Source organism: Balaenoptera acutorostrata, chromosome 1, assembly GCF_949987535.1.
Source record: "Balaenoptera acutorostrata chromosome 1, mBalAcu1.1, whole genome shotgun sequence".
Taxonomy (NCBI): domain Eukaryota; kingdom Metazoa; phylum Chordata; class Mammalia; order Artiodactyla; family Balaenopteridae; genus Balaenoptera; species Balaenoptera acutorostrata.
In genome coordinates, this window is record NC_080064.1 from 104,292,899 (window position 1) to 104,306,855 (window position 13,957).

Sequence of the window (13,957 nt, forward strand, 5' to 3'; positions counted from 1 at the left end):
ACATCTGCAAGGAATTTATGAGGTTCTATTTCAACAGCATTCCCCTTTATTTACTGACTACGTGTCTGCCCCTGACCAAACAGTAATCTTCTAGGCTCTAGGGTTATGAGATGAACGTGGTGTAGAGGGGAAGTGGCGGACCTCCACCTAAACAGCAATATCACATTATAATCCATTTAAAGTGTGCTAGCAACAAGTGGATATGAGGAAATGAGGTTTTTATTCTCTGAGGGAAATATCTAAATAACACGTAGCTCAGGGAGAAATAAGAAAGTTATACATCAAAAAGTGAGGAACTAGGGGCTTCCCTGGTGGCGCAGTGGTTGAGAATCTGCCTGCCAATGCAGGGGACACGGGTTCGAGCCCTGGTCTGGGAAGATCCCACATGCCGTGGAGCAACTAAGCCCGCATACCACAACTACTGAGCCTGCGCGTCTGGAGCCTGTGCTCCGCAACAAGAGAGACCGCGATAGTGAGAGGCCCGCACACCGCGATGAAGAGTGGCCCCCGCTCGCCGCAACTAGAGAAAGCCCTCGCACAGAAACGAAGACCCAACACAGCAAAAATAAATAAATAAATTTTTTTAAAAAAGTGAGGAACTAAATTACCCCCGTGAGTGCTAAATTCCAATGGCATGGGTACCTCCATGTCTGTACAAAACAAAAGGGAGCCTCCTTGGTACAGAAAGGACATTTTTTTTTTTTGAGGGGGTGATACAGAGTTTATTCAATTAGATTTTTTTGTTTACGACTGAGATCACATCTACATACTATATTGCTAGTCTACACGAGTACATTATTTCTAATGAGTTTATTAGACTTACGATGAATGGGCTCAGTCATACAAAAACATGCACACACTGACACTGTTTTAAAACAGGAGTGCATACATTATACTCCTCCTATAAAGCCAGCTTTGATTAACAACCGCTAGTTTCAAAGATCTGTCTGCTTTTGAAGATGAACTAAGATACACAGTGTATGATTCTAAAATCTATTTTAGCCATTTTGTACAGTCGCTCTCCTACTGGACTACAGTGTATATGCTTTAAAAGGACACTAATGAGGGGCACCATCTGGTATTAACTTTAACCAGACAGCTGACTGCCTCCCCTCCCCCCAAAGACCTTTGGCCAAGAAGAAGAGAAACGTAGTGTGGTCTCTGGTGCTCGACCACCTGCATGTACAATCAGTGAGTAACTCACAAAAAGGGACTTGGACTCCAGGGTATAACATAAGGCACTTTGTTTTTAATTCTATCAGTTTCTTCAGCATTAAGGTCAGGGTTCCTCTGGTGATCTGAAGCCGTGCTGGCCGCAGCTGTGACCACAGACCCAGGAAGCCGTCAGAGGGCCACCGTCCTCAGTAGACTCCGTGCTGCGCTCTGCCCACCTGCCCACGTGCATTCCGACTTTTCGGTAAACTTCCCACAGCACGACCAGTGGGGGCGCCCCGGGTGGCCTTTGTGTCCGTGGCCACAGCCTAGGTACCCACCTGCATGGTTCAAAGAGGAGAGGGGAGAACCACCATTAGAGGAAAGTCCAGCGGTTACCACAGAAATTAATGCTCCTGGCGACATTCAGACTCATGGACGTGAAAACGTCTAATAAAAACCCGGCGAGAGGAACAAGCTATTCGACGCCTCTGTAGTCAAGAGAACTCTCAAGACTGAAGACAGCAAATCAATTCAGGTTAGCTGAAGTTCTAAGAAGAGTGTTATTTTAACACTCTGCTAACTCAAGGAGAAGAACTGGTTTGGATTTTAACTGTAACATAATCTAGATGAAAGGGAAGGGCAGAGTGGTGGAAATAAACAAAATAGATCCTGAAGTGTTTATATAAAAGTTTACAAGAGCCTATCTTAAGGCCCACCATTAGAGTAATGACACCACAGAATACTGAAAATAATTAGATCTCTTGCCTGAGCTGACCCTCTTGCCCAGCCTCCCTTCCCCCAAGAAAAGAGCCAGACCTGGTTCAGTTAATTTATTCATCTGTTCTCCCATCACTGCCTTGTTTGGAATTTCTGTAAGGTTTTAAAAGGAACGGAGCGGGTTTACATCTTTGATACTGCTCAGGCTGTTGGAAAGGGTACAGGCTGAAATCGAGCATTCTAGGAGAAGCACAGGGCTCCTAGGATTGGTGAAGTGTATCAAAACTAAAAAACTCAGAACTTTGCAGCTTGCTACTTCAGTTTCCAGAACGAAGAAGCTTTAAATGAAACTTTTAGAACTGTGACATATTTATATGCACAGACTACATTCCTAGAAACAAAGCCTAAGTCTGCACACCCCGAAGCTGGTCGCTGTGGTAGTTGATCCCGCCGCCGGGAGACAGCAGCAGAGGGAGAGCGAGGGCTTTCAGGAGCGACTGGTTCTCCTTACCTGGCATGGTACCTCCACACGCGCAGCGAGCAGTCTTCTGGCCTCCACTGGAGCAGAACGTGCAGCAGTGAAACACGCCTGGGTGTGAGCGGTGCCGTTTCCTCACGGTCACAGTGAATGGTGAGCCCTTCAGTGTTCAGACCAAGAGCAAAGAACAGCACCTTGTGAGTCAACAGGGGTGTGCTGAGCGTCACACGTACCAAACAGAGTGCAAGCCGCAGGGCCTGTCCCCGGAGGGACGAGGACAGCAGGAGGGAGACAGCGACTGGGGGACAGCAACCAGCTGGGCGCTGAGCTGCACGGGGCCAGATACAAATGCAGTGAGCGGGGAGTCAAGGAATCCGTGCTGCTCTCCCAGCATGCAGACCACCTGACACACTAGGAAACCCAACTGTGCTTTCACGTCACTGACCTTGGTCTCTATCTCCTCCATTCCTGAGCAAGCTTGGGTAACTATAGAGCACACAACCACAAGGTGAGGACATCTGTGGTCCTTTCTCCAATTTCTCAGCCACACCCCCCCTCCCCTCACATACTGAGCCAGCTCCTCTCCTTCCATCCCTCCATCCTGGACACAACTGTTTACCCATCCCCTCACTCTGGGTTGGTGAAGATAGATGGAAGGGAGGAAGGTTAAGAGCCTGTGGTTAATAATTCTCAGATTAGAAACTCTCCTGCCTCTTTTCCTTCAAGGATAACTTCCATTCTCCAATTTCTACCCTATGTTAAACAGTAAATATTTAATAAGTGTTGCTATGTGCCTATCCCTGCATGAGAACCACACGTTCTGCAAAAGCACAAAGCAGAGAGGCTGGCACCTTAGAAGCCTTTCAAATGTTAAATCTCTCTGCCTTTAAAGAGTTTACAATCTATTTTAAAAACAACCTGGAGTTCAAAGCTATGGGTTCAAATTATGATTTTGCCACACAGGTACCGTGTATTGTGGCAAGTTTGTTTTCTCGGTCCAGTTGGATGATGATCCTTATGCCTCAGTGATTTGGAGGAAAAGTGAAATAATGTTTGTAAAAACACCTAACCCGGGCTTCCCTGGTGGCGCAGTGGTTGGGAGTCCGCCTGCCAATGCGGGGGACACAGGTTTGAGCCCTGGTCCGGGAGGATCCCACATGCCGCGGAGCGGCTGGGCCCGTGTGCCGCAACTACTGAGTCCGTGCGCCACAACTACTGAGCCTGCGTGCCACGGCTACCAAAGCCTGCGTGCCTAGAGCCCGCGCTCTGCAATGGGAGAAGCCACTGTGATGAGAGGCCCACGTACCACAATGAGGAGTAGCCCCCACTCGCCACAACTAGAGAAAGACCATGCACAGCAACGAGGACCCAATGCAGCCAAAATAAATAAAATAAATAAATTTATAAATAAATAATAAATAAATTTTTTAAATTAAAAAAAAAAACAACACCTAACCCGTCTGACATCCTGTAATTAGGCAAGCAGCAAGTGGCTATTGAATATGAGTCTTCCTAGGGCACAGACCACAAGCCTAACACATCATGATGCTCTATGGTGCTTTATTGTCCCTGTCAGTGTTGATTTCTGGTTGGGGGAAACCTCTGACAGCTCGAATGTCAGCAGAGATTCTGCTGGACATGTTGAGTATTACCCAATTTTTAAAAATTCATAATCTCTAAACCAGAAAGCGTTACATGTATCTGTGGAGGTAACAGACAAGCATATACATATAAACAGAGTAGAGAATTATCTGGGCAGATGGTTAGGCAGACAGATGACTGGTCAGTCAAGAAGAGAGGGTATAACTTTCCCAATGGTGTTCCAGTAAGTCCATGTCTGGTCATAGTCTGAAAAAGCTGGAAAATCCTGAGCTAGATTATACTGCTCGAACGTGTGTATGCTTGTCCGCTGGTAGATTGGCCCCTCTGTGATCAAGGCATCTTTCCCAAATTAAGAATTCCAACAAACTAACTGGGAGAATGATAAAATACAAGCACAACTGCCAGGAGGTAAAGTAGGGATAGAGAGTTCTTATGGTCACCAGCATCCTCTCGTAAGAAAAAGAGCTGCAAAATCTGGGCCATTTCTAAAGTGAGGCGAAGTAAGAAAAAAAGAGAATCCTGTTCAAGCCCTCTATACAGCTGATCCTGTGAGAAATGTCTCCACGTCCTAAGATGACAAAACCCAGGGGGGCCAGGGTGAAAGGAGGTCAGGGAAGCACAGGTAAGGTCTCACTCACCTGCACGTGTTGTTCCTTGACACAGACGAACACAGTGTAGATGCCAGGTTCCTTGGGGGTATAGGAAACGTAGTATGTCCCATCCTTGTTATCGTGGACCATCGTTTTGACTGGACTGGATGGAGGGGAGAGTTCAAAGATACCACTCATTCTCACAAGCCTGCTTCAGTTACCCACTATTTTAGGATGTAAACTCTACACCAGCGGTCCCCAACCTTTTTGGCACCAGGGACTAGTTTCGTGGAAGACAATTTTTCCACGGATGGGGTGGCGAGGGGAAGGGTTCAGGCGGTAATGCGAGCGATGGGGAGTGATGGGGAGCAGCAGATGAAGCTTCGCTCGCTTGCCTGCCGCTCACCTCCTGCTGTGCGGTCCGGTTCCTAACGGGGCTGGGGACCCCTGCTCTAAACCATAAATCCACTATTAATTTTAAATGGCCCCCAAGCAGGATGTATCTTCTACTTGTCTCGGAAATTAATTTTACAACAGAAGGCAAGCAACATAAATGCTGATTTAATCGGATGTTCTGGTGAATTCCTTGAAAGCGTCACTGTGTTCTCTCCCATCAGCTTCTGTTGTACGCTCCTGCTCTTCGTCCTCCCTCCTCCCTCCTCTAATTCCAGAGACGTATAACTTTGCTCCCAGCACAATTTAGTAGCAAAGTGAGGCTGAATTTTGAGAAGGGCGCCATTCAGTCTAACACGGAATATTTTTCAGTCTATTCGAAGCTTGGGATGAAGACAGTCTGAGGGGCAGATCAGACTTTTGGGAGAGAACTGAATACAGGCCTAAAACCCACACAAGGAAACACATCTGGTCCACTTGGTCCTATTGCACTTTTCAATGGCATCATGGGGAGGTAGGCTGGAACTACTGCCGTTACAGCCCCACTACTGCAAAGGACCTCGGGTTTCCAGTTGCATCACCGCTCATTACCTGTGACACCTGAGTGTATAATACAAACCTGTCTTTCTTATCTTTAGGGACTACTGCGACTTGAATGTTCTCTCCTCCCCTGCCCATGCTCTCTCCTGCTGCGTCCTTACAAATGACGGTGAAAGAGGCTGTCTGTTTCTCGCGGGCTCTGTGGAGATCTGCGGAAGATAAACACTCCATCCTCACCTCAAAGGCCAACTTCGGTGACTGTATCCCCAGATCAGACACCATCTTGCTTTTTCTCTTTAGAACAAAAAGTTGTGTTTCCAGTTTCCTCCCTTTCTTTTCTCTCCCGGCATACCTCTTGGGAGTCGCTCCCGGTGAGCCTGCTTCTGTCTCAGCCAGCAGCTGCTCTTGGATCATATAGGATCCTGGACCTTAATTTCAGCCTTAAGGAAGCTTTGAAAATACTCAGGCTTGATGTATGTATTCAGAGAAAAAAACCTCTGGACACTGTGAGAGAGGCTGGTAACCCCAAACTACCCTGAGCTGCAGATCCTGCTGGAAGAGGCAGGGGGTACAGGGTGACCACCTGGGACTCTTCATGCTGTGAAGTCCTCCACAGCGTGGTAGCTGTGCCATGGTGTTGGGGGCATATTCAATAGCTACAGCCTCTGGTCCAGAAGTCAGATGAAACAGGCTTCTTAACCTGGGGTTCGTGAACTACTATGAGGCCTTATGAAGGGTCTAAGAATCTCCTGAAATTGTATGCCCAAATTAATGGGTGTTTCTTGGGGAGAGATCATTCTCAAAGGGATCTGTGACCTCCAAACAGGTAAGAATTCCTGTGCCAGTTAGGATGACTCTAGAATAGAGTCTTCCTGTGAGGACTGATCTGTGAAATATATGTTTGATCAATGTGCTTCCTTCAGGAAGAGAACAATGTGGTCAAAAGAAATTGTTTTTCCCTTCTACTGACTGAAATGCCTACCATATTCTTTCAAATGCCAACATGTGGCTTACATGAACCAAAAAGGGCACAGAAGAAAGCAAACCATAATCCTGTCATCCTCACTCCTCAGCAACTCTCTTCAGAACTTGGTCCAAGCCATCCTCTCTGAACAGGCAGGATTCTGCCCTGCCCTGAGGTCTTTGCTGTTATCTCCTATGGACACTGCCTCTGTCCTGTCATCTGAGAGAAACAGCATGATCCTTGAGTTCCTTGGTAGTTACTACTTTTCTCTACTGGAAAAGGGTCAAGCTTCACCCCTGTAGGGATCTTAACTGTACCCTGACCAGAACAAATCAGAAAGAAAAGGACAAGGGAGGGGTCACCATCCATTGGATCCATATGTCTCTCTCCCTAGCTAAATGAAGGCCATGGCTGAAAAAGCCACATGTCTTTAACACCATGTCCTGTCCACTGTCCTCTCAGTGCCAGTGGGAAATGCCTTCCTACCTTCCCCTTGAAGGACACATTTGGCTGGATCGACCTCTTTGGTACTGATGGCCCCATAAACTTCATAGCCACGGCACAGGCCTGCTTTCTCCTTAGGAGAGAAGGTGATCTTCTCGTTCACTCCAGGACGGGCACTATATGCCACTTTGTTCAACTTTGTGAGCCGTTCCATGACCACCCCTTTGGTGATGAGGATCTCCAGGTCGGAGCCACTGGTCAGCAAGCGCTCGGTGAACTCCACTCCGGTCCGCATGTCTGCCAGCAGCTGCTCCAGCTGTGCCTTCTGCAGCTGCAGGGAGTTTTCCTTCTGGATCCGGATGTCTTCCAGCTGCTTCAGCAGCTTGTCCCGATGCTCCTCGATGGCCCTGATGTAGCCCTCGGAGAAGGTGCGGACGTCGGCGGCCACGGCCTCCACCCGTTCCTGCAGGGCGCCGTTGGTCCCTTCGATCTGTGCCAGGGCCTTCTCCAGGGCCTCCACGTGGGGCTGGGTGCCTTTGAGGAGCTCCCGCACGGAGTCCCCGTGCTTGTGGACAGCGCTGCTGGTGAGCTCGCAGGGGTGCTCCCGGTGCTCCCCCACCACGCAGTCCCGGCACACGGGCTGGTCGCAGAGCTCGCAGAACCGTCTCAGCTCCTCCGCGGGGTGGGCAGGACACGGAATGGGTTTCCCCATCTGGCTGTAGCCTTTCAGGTCTTTCAGGTCCACCATGGTATGGTAAGTCGTCTTCTTCTGCCGCCTGGGGGCAAACAGAGTCGGGAACGGGAAGTGAGGGGACAACTCTACTTGGGAAACAGTCCGGCAGTTTTAAGAGCACGGGCTCTGAAGTCCAATAAATCTGGGTTCGGTTCCTCATTCTAACCTCTTACTAACCACATGACCCTCTCGGATTCCAGTTCCTCTTCTGTACCGTGGGGATAATACCTACCTGAAAGGGCTGCTGTATAGGATTAAATGACAGTAGGCTAGGGCTCTCTGGCTCGGCACCTGACTTTGCCAGAGGCTGCAATGCTAAGGCTACATCCTGGAACTTTCCCCAAAGAATTAATTTGTCAAGTGTAGGCAAGAGCCACAGCCTACTCCTGCAGCAAGCTAGAGGGGAGAGCACAGTGGAGACCCAGCAGCAAGAGACCAGACCTGTGCCAGGTGGCACAGCCATAAACCTCAGGCAACTAAAAAGCAGCTAGCTGGCCACGACAGTCTCCCTCAGCTTCCACCTAACACTCTGGTAAAGCATTTCCTTTGACTAGTGCCTACGTCACCCAAAGCAGCAAGCTAGAATTTTCCTCAACAAGCGTCATCAACATTACTAGAGAGAGCAAAATCAGTGGTCAGTAAAATCAAACCTCTCTTTTAATTCCCCTTTTCTGTAGCCCTCTAGAGATTCAGGGAAATCCCTAGGAAACCATGGTAACTGTTCAGATTTTCCCCGTTAGCATTATAGCAACATCAAGCTTACATGCCTATTCCGGCACCAGAAGAGTGGCTGTAGACAAAATAGGGTCAGCTGTTTAGCTGGCAGCAAAGTAGTCCTAATTACAAGTTAAAAATAGAAAGACCAAAGACTACTAACTTATTCTGTTGGTAAGGCCAGAAAACACATGGAAGGCAGAACTTAAAACTACCGTAGGCTAATCCTAAAACCTTGGTCATCTTACATTGTGATGTTCTGGAATGGGGGAAGGGGGTCTGAAAGGGGCAAAGTGATTTATGTGACAAACTGTTCACCAAACACCCTAAAAGACATAATCTGCACCCCATTACGCACCTACCAGCCCATGTCGCCAAGTTCCAGAGTAACACTAGGGTACAAGGCAAAGGCTGAGGTTGGGCCCCACCCATCAGCACCTTATACTGGGAAGGCAGCAGAGATTAGTAGCAAGAGCGTAGAAGGCAGTCAGAAGATCTGGATTTTAAATTCAGTTCTGTTATACACTACTTACCAGCTATGGGACCTTGGCAAATCACATATTGCTGAGCTTCAGTTTCCCCAAATAACAAATAGGGATGAAAACAGCGCCTGCTTTTCTATGAGTTGCAAGGATCAAATGAGATCGAGGGCACGGGATTTGTCATTATACTCATTCACTTTCTCTAGCACCCAATACAATTATTCACTATACAAATGACTGATGATCCAAGGAAAGTGTAAAAGTGCTTTGTAAACTGAAAAGGACTCTGCAAACCTTTGATGCTATAATTATCATGGGTATTATATAAAGGCTGCAGGAGTTAACTACTGTTCTGGAATATCTGTAATCATATTGTATACTGCTCTCTGACCTTCCATGGAATTCAAGCTTTCCTTTCCATCTGCTCACCAAGGTTATTTCTCTGTCTTGACACCTCTTTGTACTCCGTTCTTAAGCCACACCAGGTGGGGTATCCCATCTTTACCTATGAGCCTGGCAGCAGAAGTGGCAGAGATTGGCTTTGCAGGTCTGACACCTCTTCTCCACTTCCCTGTCGCTGCACAGGTCACACACCAGGCCCTGGCCTTCCCCACGCAGACTCTCCAGCATCACATCATTCATGGCCAGGTGGTCTATGGTTAAAGCCTTCACTCCACCCATGGGCAGGTCCACCTGAGCATCACATACCGGACAGAGGATGCCAATCTGCGGCTGCAGAGTGCGTGGCTTGAGTTCCTGGAATACTGACCCCTCAGAGCTTGTGTCAGAGTCTCCCCCTCGGATGTCCACTACTGAGAAGGGTTCCAGCTGCTCCAGACAGGTGGTGCAAACTGTGTGCAAACAAGGCAAGAGCCTGGGGGCTTTGAAAAGCCCCATGCACAAAGGGCAGCGAGTCTTGCCTGAGTTTCCAGGTGTGGTCCCACTGGGGAGTTTGCCCACGAAGCCCAGCAGCGGCTTCCTCTTTTCTGCCATATTCCCTACGTTTGTGCTCAGTATGAGAAAAGGCCCTGGGCAGTTCTATAATGAAGTAGTATGTGATTAGGCCCACCCAAAGAGAAAGTTTCCAAAACTTGAACAGAGACCATGGGGACTCTCCCTTTGGCAAATCAAAGGGCAAAAAGGAAGAAAAGGATTCCTCAAAGGAACCACCCACAGATCTCAGCAAGGCCCCCTCCTTTGCAAGGCATCCCATACCAGACACGCCCACGCCCTCCTCTGTCTCCCCCAAGTCCTCCTCCCCGGAAGCGCTTCCAGATTTAGGTCTCCAGCTAGTCCTGCTGTCGACTCCAGAACCCCTGCACCTCCATCACCCTCCACTACCAGCCCGCCCCACTGGTCCCGCGGCCGACACACGACAAGTGCCACCCCCGCCCCCGCGTGATGAGGTAGGGGGCGCCTCCCACTCCTTCCCTTCACTGGGCCCTCCGCAGAAGGCACGCGGCGGACGAGGGACCTGCGAGACCCCACCGACTCCTCGGTTGCCACCGCCTCCCCACCCTTAGGTCCAAGGTGCCCGACGGCCCTGGCCCCTCCTCGCACCAATCGCAGCCCGGGGCTACTCAGGCGAGCCCAATCACCGTCCGAGAGGGGCGGCCCTCGCCGCTGCGGGCCCCGCCACCCTCCAGAGTGACACCATCTGCATCCAATAAGCTTTGGAAATTCCACATCTTTGCCTGTCCTCTCCGGGGAGGGGCGGGATCAAACTAAGGGCCTGAGGCGGGGCGGCCTGAGGGCTTGGGCCTCGGAGGAGAAAAAGAGTAAAGCTGGGAGTGAGCGGCATAGTATAGCCAGCGTCACCATTTCACGGCGACTGTCCCCCTCTCTACGGCTGTGGCGACCAGAGAGGCCAGAGTACCACTTAAAAAGCCGCGCTGATGTGCCACGGGGACGGCCTCCTTTGCGCCCTCGGATTGGTCCCACCAACCCAGCCTGCGCCCTCTCATTGGTGGGTGGCGCTGTCAGGTGGTCCCGAGCTCTGCCCAGGGCTTGCTGGGAGTTGAAGTAGGAGGAGTTTTCCTGGTTCCCGAGCTTTCGGACCCCGCGGCTGGCGTTTTTTCCTCGGCGCGGCTGAGAGCCTGCGAGTTCCTCTCTGGGCCTCCCAGCTTATTTTAGTTAAGGAGTCACCGAGGCCTAGCGTGCTGGTTACCAGAGCTTCTAGAAGCGGCTTGCCGGCTCCTGGCATTTTCCGGGCCAGACTGGTTATGAGGACGCGTCAGGGAGACTGTTGAACCCAGGTCTAGCGTTGCCTTCGTTCGGCCAGCGCCCGGGAGCTCGACTCCAGATTCCCTGGGGCTGGAGAAGCCGTTGTTTCGTCCGTCGGGGCCAGAGGTGCAGATGGCTAAGGGGTTGTTTGTCATCCAGAATTCTACAGTTTTGTGTAAGAGAAGCAGGGCAAGTTTGTCCGCTGTTTTTATCAATCAGGGGCGGCCCGTAACCGGTCACAATGGGATAGTGGAAGATATCAAAGAGGGATAAGCCCTTTGTGGGCTCACAAACTAATGGGAAGATGAACACATCAGGCACTCTTTCCTTCACAGTTTCTTTGTCTTCTTATAGTGTCCTTACGAGTCTCCTGATTTGGCCTTATGGGGGATTTGCTACACCTGGGATCTAGGACCTGTATCTCTAGAATTACAGAAATGGTAACACTCTGGCTCCTTACCCTCCACTTGTTCTCCTTAGCCTCTTAAGCCAGTGTAGGATGTCTGATTATCTATCTCACTGCTTGCTTTGTTAATGACTTTCCCTACTTGATTTGGACCCAATGGGCAACTGTCTCATTGATGTCTTCATTATCCATTTCGTGCTGTAGGCACAGAGCCTGGAGCCTAAGCTTTAAGAAATATGGAATCTGAAACAAACGAACAAAAACTTGACTCTGAAATATGAAAAGAAACTATAAAATAAAAATTGAAATGTTTGGCCATATCCAAAATATAACATGTCAGTGAGTCAAATGCCACTTTTATATGTAAATTACATGTAATTTCCAAAAGTAAGCATGCCTACAAAGGTCTTAAAATAGTCCTTACCTAGATTTCTTCAGCTTCTTGCCCTTCTCCATACCTACTGGCTCAGAATCTGCTTTCTCCTCTCCAGTATGCTGGGGTGAGTCACAAAAACTGTGCAGACTTGGGTTTGCTATATATTCTTGCTCTGAACTTCACCTCAACCCTCCCTGATGCCCGGTCATGCTTTGCTTCATCTCTTATTCATGCTCTATCATATTTCCTATGGTAGATGTTCCAAGCTTCTCTTGTTTAAGAAGTGCTTTATAATTTACATGTTTATTATCTTACTTAATCTTTTAACAACTCTCTGAGAAAAGTCTCAAGTTTGGTGGCCAGCCCAAGGTAACACATCTGAGACTTGAACTCTGTCTTATGACGCCATGTTTAAGATTCTAACCCAACCACCTCTCTACCCTTTCCTTTTCCAGCTTCTTAAGCATTGAATCCTTTATATACTCAGCAGGTAACTGCGTTTAATTAAGAAAAGCAACTCCCTCACTTTTTACTAAAAATATCTATGATTCATCACACCTCCTTTCAGACCTCTCCTGACTGCTTTTCTTCTATTGCAAGTTTAACCCCACAGGACTTTTGCTCTTGATTCCAACCTTTCCTGCCTTCTCAAAACCTTGCTATTCCTACATTTTCAGTCAGTCCTTTACTAGCATGTTCTTTTACCAAATCCTCCCTTGACTAGGTTGCCTGTCAACTTACTGACCTTTGTGACTCTCACCACTACATTTCAGAAGAGTAATCTCACTTTCTGCTTTCCTCATGGTCTTCTCAATATCACCATCGCCACCCATTTCTTTCCTCCCCCAAATAAACTAACTCCTCTTTCCTGTTGAGATTTCTCTTGTGGATCACAAGTGACCATGTCACTGGCCTTTTCTCACTACAGTCTCTTTAGTAGTCACCACTGTTATGTACTTCTTCATCCTTAAAACTTGCTTTCCCCCTTGCCTTCTGAAATACCCTCCTGGCCTTCTGGTCTCCTGGACTGCTTCTCACGTTCTCCTTCCTCACTAGTTCCCCTTCCTCCACTTTACCTTTTCGTCTTATGCAGATGATCCTCAGAGTCACACTTTCAGTACTGACCTCTCTCCTGAGCTTTGGTCACAGCCATCTGTTATAAACCTGTGCTCAAGTGTGACCCCATCACCTTAAGCCCTGCATATCTTAAACTTCACTGAGCTGCTTTATTCACCAAACTATGCTCTTTGAATTTTCCTATTTTATTCTCTCAAGGATATCATCCTTCTCCCTTCCCTCCAGCTTGAAACCTTATAGTGCTCTTGGCCTCCTTTCTCTTTTTCCATATCCAGGCAGATACCAGTTTTTTTCCATCCCCACTGCCAATACCTTACTGTGTAGAATTTTCCGATGATAAGGACATTATCACCCTTACTTCAAGTATTAGACTAGCCTCTGAATTATTCCTGCCCTCCATTTTTTCTCAGTTGAATTTATACAGTTTTTCCAAATTAATTGTAAAAATATGATACAAATCAGTCTTCATTCTAAAAGCTTCAGTAGCTCCCAATCCCCATAGGATAAAATCTGGATTCCTTAATAGATCCATAAAACTTGCCTTTTAGTTTACCTAAACATTGCCAAGAACACTTCTTGGCCTTATCCAATTTTGTCTTCAGAATTCTTCCACCTTTATTATTTAAATGTACCTTCTCTTTTTTTTTTTAATTAATTTTTATTGGAGTATAGTTGCTTTACAATGTCGTGTTAGTTTCTACTGTACAGCAAAGTGAATCAGCTGTACGTATATGTATATCCCCTCTTTTTCGGCTTTCCCATTTAGGTCACCACAGAGCATCGAGTAGAGTTCCCTGTGCTATACAGTAGGTTCTCATTAGTTATCTATTTTATACATAGTATCATTAGTGTATATATGTCAATCCCAATCTCCCAATTCCTCCCACTTCTTTTTTTTAATTGACTTTTTCTTTTTTTATTGAAGTATAGTTGTTTTACAACGTTGTGTTAAATTCTGCTGTAGAGCAAAGTGATTCAGTTATACATGTATATACATTCTTTTCCGTTATGGTTTATCACAGGATATTGAATATAGTTCCCTGTGTTATACAGTAGGAACTTG

At 47.8% G+C, this 13,957-nt stretch overlaps 2 protein-coding genes and 1 long non-coding RNA gene across 4 annotated transcripts in view; 2 read left to right on the forward strand and 1 right to left on the reverse strand.

Moving 5' to 3' along the window:
• Positions 1–5,687, forward strand: part of TTF2 (transcription termination factor 2) — a 64,283-nt gene extending 58,596 nt beyond the window's left edge. Inside the window, exon 25 of the transcript XR_449914.2 lies at positions 5,574–5,687. The gene's annotated coding sequence lies outside the window, so the exon portion shown is untranslated. The remainder of the gene's footprint in view (positions 1–5,573) is intronic.
• Positions 839–10,315, reverse strand: TRIM45 (tripartite motif containing 45). Its single transcript, XM_007169320.2, has 6 exons — positions 9,318–10,315; positions 6,926–7,659; positions 5,555–5,684; positions 4,591–4,705; positions 2,384–2,510; positions 839–1,493 (listed from the first exon to the last, which is right to left on the reverse strand). The coding sequence occupies exons 1-6, from the start codon at positions 9,803–9,805 to the stop codon at positions 1,345–1,347; spliced, it is 1,743 nt and encodes a 580-aa protein (XP_007169382.1). The 5' UTR covers positions 9,806–10,315; the 3' UTR covers positions 839–1,344.
• A 550-nt stretch (positions 10,316–10,865) lies between these two features.
• The window catches only part of LOC130704914 (uncharacterized), a 28,353-nt gene continuing 25,261 nt past the window's right edge, over positions 10,866–13,957 (forward strand). For both annotated transcript variants that reach the window (XR_009005476.1, XR_009005478.1), the window contains exon 1: positions 10,866–11,210. This is a non-coding gene — a long non-coding RNA (uncharacterized LOC130704914). The remainder of the gene's footprint in view (positions 11,211–13,957) is intronic.

What these genes read in the sequence shown, in the direction of transcription:
- TRIM45 (XM_007169320.2), bottom strand. Translation starts at nt 9,805, where the DNA reads ATGGCAGAAAAGAGGAAGCCGCTGCTGGGCTTCGTGGGCAAACTCCCC. An exon ending in TCAAGGAACAACACGTGCAG is followed by an intron (nt 2,511 to 4,590) that starts GTGAGTGAGACC and finishes TGAACACTGAAG; the next exon opens with GGCTCACCATTCACTGTGAC. An exon ending in GTGTGGAGGTACCATGCCAG is followed by an intron (nt 1,494 to 2,383) that starts GTAAGGAGAACC and finishes TGAACCATGCAG; the next exon opens with GTGGGTACCTAGGCTGTGGC.